Below are 16,288 nucleotides of genomic sequence, written 5' to 3'. Positions count from 1 at the left end.
TTAAAATTGGGTTGAAACGAAAAATTCAGAAATGAATTTGAACTTATCCTAATTTTGATATGTGCTCATGAAGTTCAACTTCGAATTTCAGAAACCACGTGAATGATTCTTGATGACCTCTCAATTTCCTTTACCTACAGCTGAAGAGATTCAAATTCCTCAAACTTTATTGTTTCACCGCACACGGCTTAAAACTTGGCATTTTTCTAATTGAAAAATTATTCATGACTGATCCATCGAATTCATTCATCTATCAATCGTTCGTGAACGATTCTAAAATTCGAACCCAGTCTTCAGCCAAACCAGAAAAGAATTCGGGCAAAAAATTGATACCACTTGGCAATTTATACGCTCAAAAATGTTATTTTTATTTGACAAATTGTCGTCGCACACATAGAGGGAGAAATACCTCGACAAATTCACTCTTCGAGCCGTAAATGAGAGAGGAAAACTGCGTTAATATCGAAAATTACGAGGAAAAATGACAGCCCGAAGGCATCTAACTATATTTTACAGCTGACAAGGGGTGGAAAAAAATCACGGCTGAAAAAAAAATGACTGGAGAACATTTAGCGCGTATATAACTCGTTGCTAAATTACGATCTGACTTATATTCGCGTTATCGAGGTCAAACGGGAGACTTTTTTTTTACGTTTATTTATTCGATACGGAAGACGGAAAATAGGCTCGGCTCGCGTTCGATAACTTAGATGGAAAATATCGAGCAAACATTCCGAACGCGTCAAGTCACTATGGATGCGAGAGCTCTATCACATTTCGCTTTTAAAACAACAACAACAACGTAGTAGGAAGTGTAGTTGCGATGCTGCGCCGAGAGAGGTGGAGTAGGAGGGAAATCCCGACAATAATTATTTTTCAGGTCTTATAAAACCATAGCCTATAGTAGCAGCTGAGCTGAGAAATATTTCAGCGTGAATGTGAACCAACGGGGCATAGAGAAAAAAGTTAAAAAACTTTAATCACTTGTTCAGCGCGAGCTTTCCATTGCCTGGTCTTAACGTCGTCGTGCGCGTTTCGGTTTTCATGTTTGAAAAATATAAAAATCATTATTTTTATCCCTCTTTACATTATCCTTTCTGTCTCTCTGGCTTCATCAACGTAAGCAAAAAAACACCCGCTCTTTTTTAAAACGTAAAAACAATACGATGTTTCGTTGAAATATAATAAATGTGAATATCTACGAGAGGAATATTTCCCCTACGGTTTTTTTTTCTCCTTTTCTTTTCATCCTCGCCACCTCGCAGTACCTATCTCTAAAGCGTATATAGCTTGTCTTTCGTTCTCTCTGATATTTACCGTCGTCGACGTGGCTCAAAACACGTAATTAATTAAAGCCTCCAGCTATTACGTTTAACATCTCTTAAAATTTGTACGAGTATTAATGAGATTTCGAGTACGTAACCTTATAACCACCCTGTCTCCACCTTTTTCATCTCATCCGACCTATACTTTGATGTAATTTTTAATGCGTCTACGTGAATGTGACGCTTGTACTCTATATGTAATTGCGAACGTGTTGGAACGATCCTACAGCTGTAAGTATACAGGAATCGTGTACCTAGTCGTAAATACGATGAGGTTTTTCCTCCGATACAAATGAGCATTCGAATGAAAATTCCGTGCAAAAATGTGCGGTCTGGTAAGTTACTTTCTCCGCATAATTTTACCCTCTTCAAGTAGGTACCTACGAGGATACGTATACGAGTTGGACTAACTACCAACGTTTTTTTCACGCTTGTCTAACCAAAGTTCATTGTTGGGATGAATTATCCTTGCCCCTTGGGTCATCGTTTCGCTGAAAACATGTTTTACCTCGAGTGACAGCAGAAATAAAATTTTCTCTAGGGAAAATTAACGGTATTAAATTGCAGTAACTTAAGATAACGTTTTCAAAACTTTTTTAACCTCGTAATCGATTTAAACTTTTGGAAACGCTCTAGAGTATATCTATTCAGTGCAGATTGAATGGAAAAAAATCATCCGGGAAAATTGGCTCTTGGTGCTGAGAGAATTTTGATGAATTGAAAATTGCAAATAATTATGCAGTACATATAAAATGGTAGATGCTGAGAGAGAATCGGGCCAGATGTTTGAAAATAATGTAGATTGAGAACATTCATCAGGTTGAACTTGATTAGATTTTTCAAAATTATATAACCTTATTGTGCCAAATCACCAAAAGGTCTAAGACTGTAGGTCTAATCACAAGATTTTTTTTATTAATTTCAGAGCACCGTGAATCCCTCACCTCTCCCTCTTTCGTTCATCTATTGACTCGAGAGCATGACTTTTTTTTGGTCATTTGCCTGCTCACTCGTGTTTTTAAATTCATATAGGTAACGAAGTTCAAAAGCAAACAAATTATTTTTTTCATTTTTTTTTCTTGAAAAGATGACTACCTAACAGAAAGACTAAAAACATTTCCACTTATTTGCAAAGTGCCATTTTTGATCCACATTCCAGGTAGTCAGCAAATAGGTACGCAAGTATTTGAAATTTTCAAATTTGTCTGAAATTCTCTGTAACCATATTCAACAGAAATAACTCGTAAAAGTAGTTTAAAACACAATTTTTCTGTTCGAAATGAAAAAAATTAAAAAATTAAAAATTTCCAACATTGAAAAAATCACATTTTTTGGCGTTTTTTCATTAAAAAAAAGTGGTTAGAATATCATCAGGACACGGAACAACGCAAAAAACTAGATCGAGCTGTAGCATAGGGTAGTACCGAAAAAGAGTAGGTTGCAGTTTAGCTAGTGTACACTCATATGGGGACCTTCCAGCCGGTCTGATCCGAAAATGTGCCCCGATTTCAAAAATTAGTGCTTAAATGAACGAGAAAAATTTTCAGGCTTTCACGTAGTCATAGGAGCTAAGATAAGATTTGTTGCGATAGTGAAAGTTGGGCCGCTGGGGAGTGACTTTTCTTTACGTTTTGAGAGTCTGGGATCACGATCGAATTGATTAATAATTTATGAATCAATTCGTTCACGAATAGGTAATTCACCAAAAATTATTCAATTTGTTCGTGAACGATTCACTAAAAATTAAGTCAATGAATTAAGTCATCCACAAACGATTCACTTAAACGAATCAATTCGTTCGCGAACGATTCACCTATGTAAATCAATTCGTTCGCGAATGATTCACCAAAAATTATTCAATTTGTTCGTGAATGATTCATCAAAAATTAAGTAGGCTAAATGAATCGATTCGTTCGCGAACGGTTCACTTAAACCAATAAATTCGTTCGCGAATGATTCACCAAAAATTATTCAATTTGTTCGTGAATGATTCATCAAAAATTAAGTAAATGAATCAATTCGTTCGCGAACGATTCACTTATACGAATCAATTCGTTTGCGAACGATTCACTTATACGAATCAATTCGTTCGCGAACGATTCACTTATACGAATCAATTCGTTCGCGAACGATTCACTTATACGAATCAATTCGTTCGCGAAAGATTCACTTATACCAATCAATTCGTTCGCGAACGATTCACTTATACGAATCAATTTGTTCGCGAACGATTCACTTACCTATGCAAATCAATTCGTTAGCGAACGAGTCACTTATACGAATCAATTCGTTCGCGAATGATTCACCAAAAAGTATTCAATTTGTTCGCGAATGATTCACCATCACCAAGAAATCAATCAATTTTTAATCACCAATCGTTCGTAAATGATTCGATTCGATTGTAAACAAACCAAATTGCTATACAAATGTTTCAAAAAAGTGACTCAATTTGTTCGTAAAGGATTTGTTGTATGTATTTGAAGAAAAGTCGGTCTTCTCACGCAAAATGCGTGAGGCATCTTGATTCAAATTTCCCTGTGAAGACACCGAAAACTCATGAAGCAATCAGTACGCAATTACGCATAACATTACTTATTTCTGTAATGTAATGTTCAAGTACCTACACTAAGTATTTTCAAAAATACCCTCTTCTGTTTTTATTTTTTTCTCGGTTAGAAATAAGCTGATATTAGAAACGTTTTAATGTTCTTCACTTGGTAACATAATGACCCATTTTCTCAAGCGTGAGGAACAGCTTGCTTGGTTAAAGATTGGAAAGGATAATGAAGCCATTCAACCCCATAATTTAACCCATTAAAAGCTTGAATATATCGCCGATCCCGATAGTTAAAATAGGTCGTGTTCACGTTTGAAATTCAAAAGAGCTAAAGGGCTGTTTTTTCACTTCTACAAAAACATTCGAGCATTTGGCCTATCTAAAATATCGAACGAGTTAGGTACGTTTCATGTGATTAAATAACTTCCTCGTTGCGTCGTCGTCGTCGTCACATCGTTGGGATCTCAAAGTTGGCAAATCTACGTAGGTTAGGTACACGTATGTGTCTTCTGAACTGCTATATTACCCAAAAAATGTTAAGCGCAGTAAACTACGTCTGGCTTACTCTGTGTAGTGCGATTCAATAATAAAGACGTTTTTATTTCACCATTTGGATAAAATAAATAAACATTAAGAAACAACAATTCGCTCCAGATAAGTGGGGAATTGGGAAAAAAGAGTATAAAATTGGCACAGCTTCAGAAATCTCTTTTCCGCTTTTAGGCTTCAATCGGTTATATCATAAGATTTAAGTTTTTTGTTTACATATTAGGGAGACTACAGACTGGACACTATTTCATTCGCATTACGCTTATTCTTATGGTAAAAATTCACTTCACTGGAGCCGAAGGGGGGCATTTTCTAATATAGGTAGGAATAAATGGGTATATAGGGCAAAGATTACCTACATAAATGATGGCTATATTAATGAAACGTGTTCAGCTTACCTTCAGAGCTTCCTCGTGCGATATATTAGTAAAAGGAATTCCATTAACTTCTAATATAGAATCTCCAGGTCTTAGGCCGGATTTTTCTGCGATACTACCTTCCTCCACTCTGGATATGTAAACACCGACATTATCTGAAAAAATTATTACATCGTGTTACATTACTCTCTCGCATGTATTAAAAGTACACATAGTAAGGGGATGATGTTTCATCTCTCTACACGATACTCGAGCGTCGAGCGGATATTATTTATTAAAGGAATTTTTTTTACCTCCTCTCACCGGTTTTAATTTGCACCGTGGTGTATGCAGTGACAACGTGCATACATTATTGATTCTGTTTCACCACTAAAATGTCAACGTACTGTTCAATATTTGATTCAAAACATCGTCTTCGTTACCGCCGCCGCCATGCCATTACTATTGGGTAAATCGATGATGGCGGTGGCTGGCATATTGGTAAAGACAATCAGTTTTGTTCTCCTTTTCCTGTCGCAGTATAACTTATTTACATATTTCCTAGTATTTGGGACTTGTGTAACTAACTGGATATTTTTAGACGAGTTACTCGATACCTCGAACGCAGGACACCAGGTATAAACAAAACCATGATTTGAAACGTGATCAGAACTCTGTACGATATTAAAACGAGTTAACAAATTACAGCCCGACTGCACGTCTTACACTAACAAAGGATCCCTGAAGGTAATTGAATAGGTAGGTACGAGATAGCAAAATCGAGAACTTTTCATCATTTCAGGGTGAAGGATACGAATGAGTTGAAATTTACTTTCAGCCCAGGGTCGCAGCAACTGTTATCTAATACATTGCCATACTCTGCTACCCCGTATTAAAATTATACGAGTGTATTAATATTACGACATCTGTTAGCTACGTATAAAATGATGTTGAAAAAGCTCGTCTGTAATTTACATTTAAACTCGTCGTCCTATCTGGAGTAAAATTGCCCCGGCATTGTGCTCGCTACCAAAATTATCATTTTCTTTCGCCAAACGCATAATTATTGACACGATTTTAAACCCGAATAACACGATGGGCGTTTTTGCGCCATTTGTCGTACTTATTGCTATGATTTTCATGGAACTCGTAGATGCTCGAAACACGTTGTAATAGTTGTAGGTACCTATAATCTTGCGTCGAGAATTGTCACATCGATTAATATAGAAATTCACTCGATTTTATACTCAACGTGTCATATATTAAACATAAAATGCTTGTTCATTAATTTTATGGTTTACGTCTTGAATGTTCCATTTTCCACTGAGAGATCTCGAGGTATCGTATAGTAGGATTTTTCAATTGACATTGTTGGTCCTTTATATAAAACAATTTGTTTGTAGAACATTAATCCTTGATGATTTGAATTCAGCTTTCATTTGAGGTATGTCAAAAGTTTACCTCCTCATGTCGAGTGAACTGTGCAAGGGTAAAAAGAACCTTTTAGCGAGAAGTTTGTTAGATTAGGAAGAAATAACTCTTGCTTCTCAGTTTTTACTATTTATTAGTGCAAAGCTTTTCAAACACCAAGTGTTCATCATCAGGCTTAAATCACTATTGAACAAAATAACCAAGTCTACAAGCTTATATACTAGTGTACAAGGGTGTGGTAGTTTAACAGTACAAGGGTGTGGCAGTACAAGGGTGTGGTCATGTGGAAGAGGGTGTGGTTGTAGGTGAGGATGTGGTAGGAGTCATGTCTTCAAGTTTGGTTTTAATAACAGAAAGTAGGATATTTTCTAAGGGTTTTAAGTCATTATTTAGTAAATTTGTTTTGTTTTTCTTCATGGCTATTGCTTCCCTAATGTTTAATTGAGATGGTTTATCTATTTTTTGTATGAGGTTCAGGTTTTCAAAGGAAGTAGTGTGGTTGGTGGCAATGAGATGATCTGAGAGAGCAGACTTATTTTCATATTTGTATTTAGCATAATAAAGATGTTCCTTGAACCTCTTTTTGATGTTTCTTTTGGTTTGACCTATATAAATTCCTTGGCAATCTTTACATTTGATTTTGTAGATGCCACTACAGTCTTCAGGTTTGTCTTTGTCTTTAGTGTTACCAAGAAGGTTTTTAATTTTGTTATCATTGGTGAAAATGGGTTGTATGTTGTGTTTTCTGAAGACTGTTTTCATTTTATTTGTGAGAGGGGGATAGTAACTGATCCTAACTCTTTTGACATCATCTTTTTCAGCAATAAAAGTTGTGGCATCTCTGATTAGTTTTTTGTTTTCATGTTTTCTTATAAGTTTTTGGATAGATGTTTTTGTGTAGCCAAGGTTGGAAGCAATAGACATGATGTTTTTTATTTCTTTATTTTGGTTATTTTTATTTAGGGGGAGATTTAAACACCTGTGTATCATGCTGTTGAAAGCAGCAAATTTTTGGTTCCAAGGCTGGAAAGAGTCTGAAGGAATGTAGTTATTGGTGTGGGTGGGTTTTCTATAGATATCAAATTCAAGATGGTCAGAATGTCTAATGATTAACATGTCCAGAAAAGGGAGTTTGTTTTGTTGTTCAAGCTCATAAGTGAATTTGATGGTAGGATAGAGACTATTTAAAGCATTGAGGAATTCCTCAATGTTGAAGTCTTCAGGAATGATACACAGGATGTCATCAACATATCTAAACCATGCTTTGGGAAAGTTTTTATTGTTCTTTTTGAATTTTGTCTCAAGGTGGCTCATGAAAAAATTTGCCAAAAAGGGAGATAAGGGGTTGCCCATAGCTGTGCCTCCTGTTTGTTTGTAGTAAGTTCCATTTATTTGGAAAATGTTTTGGGAAGTGCATAATTTTATAGTATTCATATAATGGGTTATTTCTTTTTTGTTGATATTTTGTTCTTTTAGCCAGTTTTCTATCATTTCTAAAGTCTCAGGAATAGGCACACTGGGGAAAAGATTTTGTACATCAAAAGATATGAGCCTGTCTGTGTCATTAATAGTAATCCCTTGCAGTTTTTCTGCAAGTTCATAATTATTTTTAACTTGAAGAGTTTCAGGAAAAGGAAGGTTTTGGAGGTTACAAAGGAGTTTTTTGGCAATGTTATAGGAAGGAGAGTTGATATTGGCCACAATTGGTCTCATAGGATAGTTAGGTTTATGGATCTTGGGAAGACAGTACATTTTAGGAACTTTAGGATTGGAAGGAAAAGGAGTGTTATTAAGGAAGGGAGTAGTTTTCACCAAACTTTTCACTTCTTTCACCATTTTATCCACAGGATCACTTTTTAACTTCTCATAAGGTCCTTCATTAAGAAGGGTTTCACACTTTTCCAAGTATTCATCTTTCTTCATTATCACTACGGTGTTTCCCTTGTCTGCTTTCATATAGTAGACACCTTTCTGTCTCAAGCTTTTGATGGTGTTGTTGTGGGGATGAAATGGAATTCTTGTTGGTTTATGGGTTTTGATGATGTCTACCACTTCTTTCTTTATGCTGATTTTTGTTTCTGAGGTCTCTCTCCACAATGAAGCATCCACATCAGAAATAATATCTTCAATAGGAGGCCTCATGGGTGGTAAAGAGAATTTTAGACCCTTGTTTAGAAGATCCAATTCTTCTTTGGAGAACACCACATCAGTTAGGTTTTTCACATACACAGTAGTCTCATTAACACCATTACTGTCACTGCCACTGACACTAACAACATTGCTAACACCACTATGGTTACTTTTTTCTTTTAACAGATTTTTCAACTTTTTGTTTTGTGAATTTCTTTTCTTTCTCTTTTTCTCCTCAATTGATCTGAACATCTTTCTTTCCATTTCATCCCACTGCAGTTTTGGTATGGTCTGGCTTAGTTTTTTGTGAAGTGCATATAGTTCCACTTCTATGCTGGATCTTTTTGCATACAGGCTGTGAAGCTCAGAGCTTAACCAATAGGTTTTGGCTTTCTCTAGAGCCCTTTTTGTGGAAGGAGTTTTCACTTTACTGTTAAACACCACACACTTAGGGAAAACATTGTGTACCCTACACTGTTTAAGAAAACTAATATCAAGAGGTATCAACTTCACCTTAGTTTTTAGACTTTGGTATCTGTTGAATAATGAATTAGGTTCATTAGGCTCGAATGCCATAATGTCAAAGGTAAAAAGAACCTTTTAGCGAGAAGTTTGTTAGATTAGGAAGAAATAACTCTTGCTTCTCAGTTTTTACTATTTATTAGTGCAAAGCTTTTCAAACACCAAGTGTTCATCATCAGGCTTAAATCACTATTGAACAAAATAACCAAGTCTACAAGCTTATATACTAGTGTACAAGGGTGTGGTAGTTTAACAGTACAAGGGTGTGGCAGTACAAGGGTGTGGTCATGTGGAAGAGGGTGTGGTTGTAGGTGAGGATGTGGTAGGAGTCATGTCTTCAAGTTTGGTTTTAATAACAGAAAGTAGGATATTTTCTAAGGGTTTTAAGTCATTATTTAGTAAATTTGTTTTGTTTTTCTTCATGGCTATTGCTTCCCTAATGTTTAATTGAGATGGTTTATCTATTTTTTGTATGAGGTTCAGGTTTTCAAAGGAAGTAGTGTGGTTGGTGGCAATGAGATGATCTGAGAGAGCAGACTTATTTTCATATTTGTATTTAGCATAATAAAGATGTTCCTTGAACCTCTTTTTGATGTTTCTTTTGGTTTGACCTATATAAATTCCTTGGCAATCTTTACATTTGATTTTGTAGATGCCACTACAGTCTTCAGGTTTGTCTTTGTCTTTAGTGTTACCAAGAAGGTTTTTAATTTTGTTATCATTGGTGAAAATGGGTTGTATGTTGTGTTTTCTGAAGACTGTTTTCATTTTATTTGTGAGAGGGGGATAGTAACTGATCCTAACTCTTTTGACATCATCTTTTTCAGCAATAAAAGTTGTGGCATCTCTGATTAGTTTTTTGTTTTCATGTTTTCTTATAAGTTTTTGGATAGATGTTTTTGTGTAGCCAAGGTTGGAAGCAATAGACATGATGTTTTTTATTTCTTTATTTTGGTTATTTTTATTTAGGGGGAGATTTAAACACCTGTGTATCATGCTGTTGAAAGCAGCAAATTTTTGGTTCCAAGGCTGGAAAGAGTCTGAAGGAATGTAGTTATTGGTGTGGGTGGGTTTTCTATAGATATCAAATTCAAGATGGTCAGAATGTCTAATGATTAACATGTCCAGAAAAGGGAGTTTGTTTTGTTGTTCAAGCTCATAAGTGAATTTGATGGTAGGATAGAGACTATTTAAAGCATTGAGGAATTCCTCAATGTTGAAGTCTTCAGGAATGATACACAGGATGTCATCAACATATCTAAACCATGCTTTGGGAAAGTTTTTATTGTTCTTTTTGAATTTTGTCTCAAGGTGGCTCATGAAAAAATTTGCCAAAAAGGGAGATAAGGGGTTGCCCATAGCTGTGCCTCCTGTTTGTTTGTAACAAAAAAGAAATAACCCATTATATGAATACTATAAAATTATGCACTTCCCAAAACATTTTCCAAATAAATGGAACTTACTACAAACAAACAGGAGGCACAGCTATGGGCAACCCCTTATCTCCCTTTTTGGCAAATTTTTTCATGAGCCACCTTGAGACAAAATTCAAAAAGAACAATAAAAACTTTCCCAAAGCATGGTTTAGATATGTTGATGACATCCTGTGTATCATTCCTGAAGACTTCAACATTGAGGAATTCCTCAATGCTTTAAATAGTCTCTATCCTACCATCAAATTCACTTATGAGCTTGAACAACAAAACAAACTCCCTTTTCTGGACATGTTAATCATTAGACATTCTGACCATCTTGAATTTGATATCTATAGAAAACCCACCCACACCAATAACTACATTCCTTCAGACTCTTTCCAGCCTTGGAACCAAAAATTTGCTGCTTTCAACAGCATGATACACAGGTGTTTAAATCTCCCCCTAAATAAAAATAACCAAAATAAAGAAATAAAAAACATCATGTCTATTGCTTCCAACCTTGGCTACACAAAAACATCTATCCAAAAACTTATAAGAAAACATGAAAACAAAAAACTAATCAGAGATGCCACAACTTTTATTGCTGAAAAAGATGATGTCAAAAGAGTTAGGATCAGTTACTATCCCCCTCTCACAAATAAAATGAAAACAGTCTTCAGAAAACACAACATACAACCCATTTTCACCAATGATAACAAAATTAAAAACCTTCTTGGTAACACTAAAGACAAAGACAAACCTGAAGACTGTAGTGGCATCTACAAAATCAAATGTAAAGATTGCCAAGGAATTTATATAGGTCAAACCAAAAGAAACATCAAAAAGAGGTTCAAGGAACATCTTTATTATGCTAAATACAAATATGAAAATAAGTCTGCTCTCTCAGATCATCTCATTGCCACCAACCACACTACTTCCTTTGAAAACCTGAACCTCATACAAAAAATAGATAAACCATCTCAATTAAACATTAGGGAAGCAATAGCCATGAAGAAAAACAAAACAAATTTACTAAATAATGACTTAAAACCCTTAGAAAATATCCTACTTTCTGTTATTAAAACCAAACTTGAAGACATGACTCCTACCACATCCTCACCTACAACCACACCCTCTTCCACATGACCACACCCTTGTACTGCCACACCCTTGTACTGTTAAACTACCACACCCTTGTACACTAGTATATAAGCTTGTAGACTTGGTTATTTTGTTCAATAGTGATTTAAGCCTGATGATGAACACTTGGTGTTTGAAAAGCTTTGCACTAATAAATAGTAAAAACTGAGAAGCAAGAGTTATTTCTTCCTAATCTAACAAACTTCTCGCTAAAAGGTTCTTTTTACCTTTGACATTATGGCATTCGAGCCTAATGAACCTAATTCATTATTCAACAGATACCAAAGTCTAAAAACTAAGGTGAAGTTGATACCTCTTGATATTAGTTTTCTTAAACAGTGTAGGGTACACAATGTTTTCCCTAAGTGTGTGGTGTTTAACAGTAAAGTGAAAACTCCTTCCACAAAAAGGGCTCTAGAGAAAGCCAAAACCTATTGGTTAAGCTCTGAGCTTCACAGCCTGTATGCAAAAAGATCCAGCATAGAAGTGGAACTATATGCACTTCACAAAAAACTAAGCCAGACCATACCAAAACTGCAGTGGGATGAAATGGAAAGAAAGATGTTCAGATCAATTGAGGAGAAAAAGAGAAAGAAAAGAAATTCACAAAACAAAAAGTTGAAAAATCTGTTAAAAGAAAAAAGTAACCATAGTGGTGTTAGCAATGTTGTTAGTGTCAGTGGCAGTGACAGTAATGGTGTTAATGAGACTACTGTGTATGTGAAAAACCTAACTGATGTGGTGTTCTCCAAAGAAGAATTGGATCTTCTAAACAAGGGTCTAAAATTCTCTTTACCACCCATGAGGCCTCCTATTGAAGATATTATTTCTGATGTGGATGCTTCATTGTGGAGAGAGACCTCAGAAACAAAAATCAGCATAAAGAAAGAAGTGGTAGACATCATCAAAACCCATAAACCAACAAGAATTCCATTTCATCCCCACAACAACACCATCAAAAGCTTGAGACAGAAAGGTGTCTACTATATGAAAGCAGACAAGGGAAACACCGTAGTGATAATGAAGAAAGATGAATACTTGGAAAAGTGTGAAACCCTTCTTAATGAAGGACCTTATGAGAAGTTAAAAAGTGATCCTGTGGATAAAATGGTGAAAGAAGTGAAAAGTTTGGTGAAAACTACTCCCTTCCTTAATAACACTCCTTTTCCTTCCAATCCTAAAGTTCCTAAAATGTACTGTCTTCCCAAGATCCATAAACCTAACTATCCTATGAGACCAATTGTGGCCAATATCAACTCTCCTTCCTATAACATTGCCAAAAAACTCCTTTGTAACCTCCAAAACCTTCCTTTTCCTGAAACTCTTCAAGTTAAAAATAATTATGAACTTGCAGAAAAACTGCAAGGGATTACTATTAATGACACAGACAGGCTCATATCTTTTGATGTACAAAATCTTTTCCCCAGTGTGCCTATTCCTGAGACTTTAGAAATGATAGAAAACTGGCTAAAAGAACAAAATATCAACAAAAAAGAAATAACCCATTATATGAATACTATAAAATTATGCACTTCCCAAAACATTTTCCAAATAAATGGAACTTACTACAAACAAACAGGAGGCACAGCTATGGGCAACCCCTTATCTCCCTTTTTGGCAAATTTTTTCATGAGCCACCTTGAGACAAAATTCAAAAAGAACAATAAAAACTTTCCCAAAGCATGGTTTAGATATGTTGATGACATCCTGTGTATCATTCCTGAAGACTTCAACATTGAGGAATTCCTCAATGCTTTAAATAGTCTCTATCCTACCATCAAATTCACTTATGAGCTTGAACAACAAAACAAACTCCCTTTTCTGGACATGTTAATCATTAGACATTCTGACCATCTTGAATTTGATATCTATAGAAAACCCACCCACACCAATAACTACATTCCTTCAGACTCTTTCCAGCCTTGGAACCAAAAATTTGCTGCTTTCAACAGCATGATACACAGGTGTTTAAATCTCCCCCTAAATAAAAATAACCAAAATAAAGAAATAAAAAACATCATGTCTATTGCTTCCAACCTTGGCTACACAAAAACATCTATCCAAAAACTTATAAGAAAACATGAAAACAAAAAACTAATCAGAGATGCCACAACTTTTATTGCTGAAAAAGATGATGTCAAAAGAGTTAGGATCAGTTACTATCCCCCTCTCACAAATAAAATGAAAACAGTCTTCAGAAAACACAACATACAACCCATTTTCACCAATGATAACAAAATTAAAAACCTTCTTGGTAACACTAAAGACAAAGACAAACCTGAAGACTGTAGTGGCATCTACAAAATCAAATGTAAAGATTGCCAAGGAATTTATATAGGTCAAACCAAAAGAAACATCAAAAAGAGGTTCAAGGAACATCTTTATTATGCTAAATACAAATATGAAAATAAGTCTGCTCTCTCAGATCATCTCATTGCCACCAACCACACTACTTCCTTTGAAAACCTGAACCTCATACAAAAAATAGATAAACCATCTCAATTAAACATTAGGGAAGCAATAGCCATGAAGAAAAACAAAACAAATTTACTAAATAATGACTTAAAACCCTTAGAAAATATCCTACTTTCTGTTATTAAAACCAAACTTGAAGACATGACTCCTACCACATCCTCACCTACAACCACACCCTCTTCCACATGACCACACCCTTGTACTGCCACACCCTTGTACTGTTAAACTACCACACCCTTGTACACTAGTATATAAGCTTGTAGACTTGGTTATTTTGTTCAATAGTGATTTAAGCCTGATGATGAACACTTGGTGTTTGAAAAGCTTTGCACTAATAAATAGTAAAAACTGAACTGTGCAGTTTCTTAGAATGTAATGAGAAGCTTTTCAAATATTATAATTGTTACCTATACGAGTACCTACGTTTGAACTTTGTATGTACAAGTGCATGCGTTTATACAGTACCTGCTTAGTACTTATGCAGATCTATGTCGTACATATGCATATGAAATTAGTTTACATATCTAAGTTTCTGACGATATTGATATTATTCAAATGATACGTGTATGCTAAGTATGATAATTGTTGTTTTACATGACGTTCTAGCTGAATGAGAAAATCCTCGATAGATATTAAAGTACTATGTATCTATCGTTTTGACAGTTGGTATTTGTTTTCCAAGTTCAGAACTTATTGGATGCCATTTACGTGGGGTTATTAGGACATGAAAATCGACTTCTTCAAATTTACGAGTTCGATATATATACATGTAAAAACCATACATTACGAGATCCGTTTTATATAAAATCGGGCATTGCGAGATCCTGAGATCCTTTTGCCAGATCTCGCAAGTTCTCTCATATGCCATGGTACTCGTGAGATCCGGGGGACCCTGTACACACATTTTCAGCCGGATCTCGTTTTACCTACTATTTATACACATGAAAAGTGGTATTACGCAGCCCATACTAGATAAACCTCAGACTTTTTGCGGCCCATCTGGACTTTTTGCAGCCCAGTGCCGGGCTGCAAAAAGTCTATTCAGTTTTCAATCGCTACAGACATTCAAAACAAGCCAACGCAGTGTGTATATGAGGCAGAGTACTACTAAAGACCTGCATTATTCGATTTTATGAACTTGGCGCTACATGCACGAGCTATTCGAGTTCCTCACCTCCCTGGAAGCGAATGAAAACATTTTTTTGATGGCGGAAAAAGTCTGAGGAATATCTAAAAAACATACACTTGAGTGGGGAGCCCTCCTTAAAAATTGAAAATTGAATTACAAGCTTAAATATAAGTCTTTCTCCAATCTGATCGAGTATATACCTTCTTTTCATGCCCCAGCAGTGAGCAGCTTTGAGAACACATGGAAAAAATCAAGCACGGCCCTGCTAGTGCAAACCAAACATCGGTCCGCAAAAAGTCGGTGAAATGTCATGGGCTGCGTAATGTATGGGGGCAATCTATATATATATGAATACACGTACCTAGTACCTTGTGGTGCCCGGGTCTTTTATGGTAATTGTGGTGCCCGCGTACATAGAGGATCACATATATATGTATGATAAAGGTGTTTTGAAGCAGTTTATTTTTTTTGAGTTTTTTAGTCGTAGTGGTGCCCGTTATATAAACTTGGTACTTGTGGTGCCTGCCTCAAAAATTTTTTTTCACCTTAGAGTGCATTTCATCAAATTCTACATCGTTTTATATAAAAAGACCTTGTGGTGCCCGATTTGGGCGCCACAAGCCCAAAACCGGGCACCACAATGACTACGTATACTTAAAACGGGCACCACAATGACTAAGTTTAAATCTACTTATATACAATTTTTGAAAATAGATAAACGACGCATCTTGCGAGATCCACCCCCAAATCAGGTTTAGGCCGTTGGTGGATCTCGGTTTATGCGGATCGCGAAATTGATGGCGGCAATGCATAGAAAGGCACTGTTTACACACTGGAACGTGCGTTCGAACGAAGTTGTAGGGTTATTATTTGAGTTTTTAGCATTTTTCGAAATTTTTTGGGTCGGATCTCGCAATGCCTGTGTATATGTCGGATCTCGCAATGTACTATAAGACAGTATATATATAGTATAATAGTAATTTCATACTTATTTATTTTGACAAAATAGGTTACCTACATTTTAACGTTAGAGAAACAGGTACCTACCTAATGAGGAAGTGTATGGTAGGAAAGGTGGATATTTCAAGATAAGAAAAACCTGTCAAATTTAGCATTTACGAAATTTATTTTGGATTTTGATCAAAATTAAGTATTTCACGATTTGAAAATTGTCATTTAATTTTGTGAAATTTTCCTGCAAAGGAAATATTTGGTGCCCCTCAGCATTTTATTCCTGTATTTTGACAACGTCGACAACG

At 35.6% G+C, this 16,288-nt stretch overlaps 1 protein-coding gene and 1 long non-coding RNA gene across 9 annotated transcripts in view; one reads left to right on the top strand and one right to left on the bottom strand.

Moving 5' to 3' along the window:
* LOC135833006 (whirlin-like) overlaps positions 1 to 16,288 on the bottom strand; it is a 148,537-nt gene that overhangs the window by 94,121 nt on the left and 38,128 nt on the right. For all 8 annotated transcript variants that reach the window (XM_065346587.1, XM_065346588.1, XM_065346593.1 and 5 more), the window contains exon 3: positions 4,830 to 4,963. In XM_065346587.1, coding sequence (XP_065202659.1) covers positions 4,830 to 4,963 — 134 coding nt within the window. The remainder of the gene's footprint in view (positions 1 to 4,829; positions 4,964 to 16,288) is intronic.
* LOC135833004 (uncharacterized) lies at positions 8,225 to 14,253 on the top strand. The gene is made up of 2 exons (XR_010556400.1): positions 8,225 to 8,362; positions 11,506 to 14,253. It is a non-coding gene; the product is annotated as an uncharacterized LOC135833004 (long non-coding RNA).

Source organism: Planococcus citri, chromosome 1, assembly GCF_950023065.1.
Source record: "Planococcus citri chromosome 1, ihPlaCitr1.1, whole genome shotgun sequence".
Classification (NCBI taxonomy): domain Eukaryota; kingdom Metazoa; phylum Arthropoda; class Insecta; order Hemiptera; family Pseudococcidae; genus Planococcus; species Planococcus citri.
The sequence above is the reverse complement of the archived record's forward strand: the minus strand, read 5'-3'. Positions and strand labels throughout refer to the sequence as shown.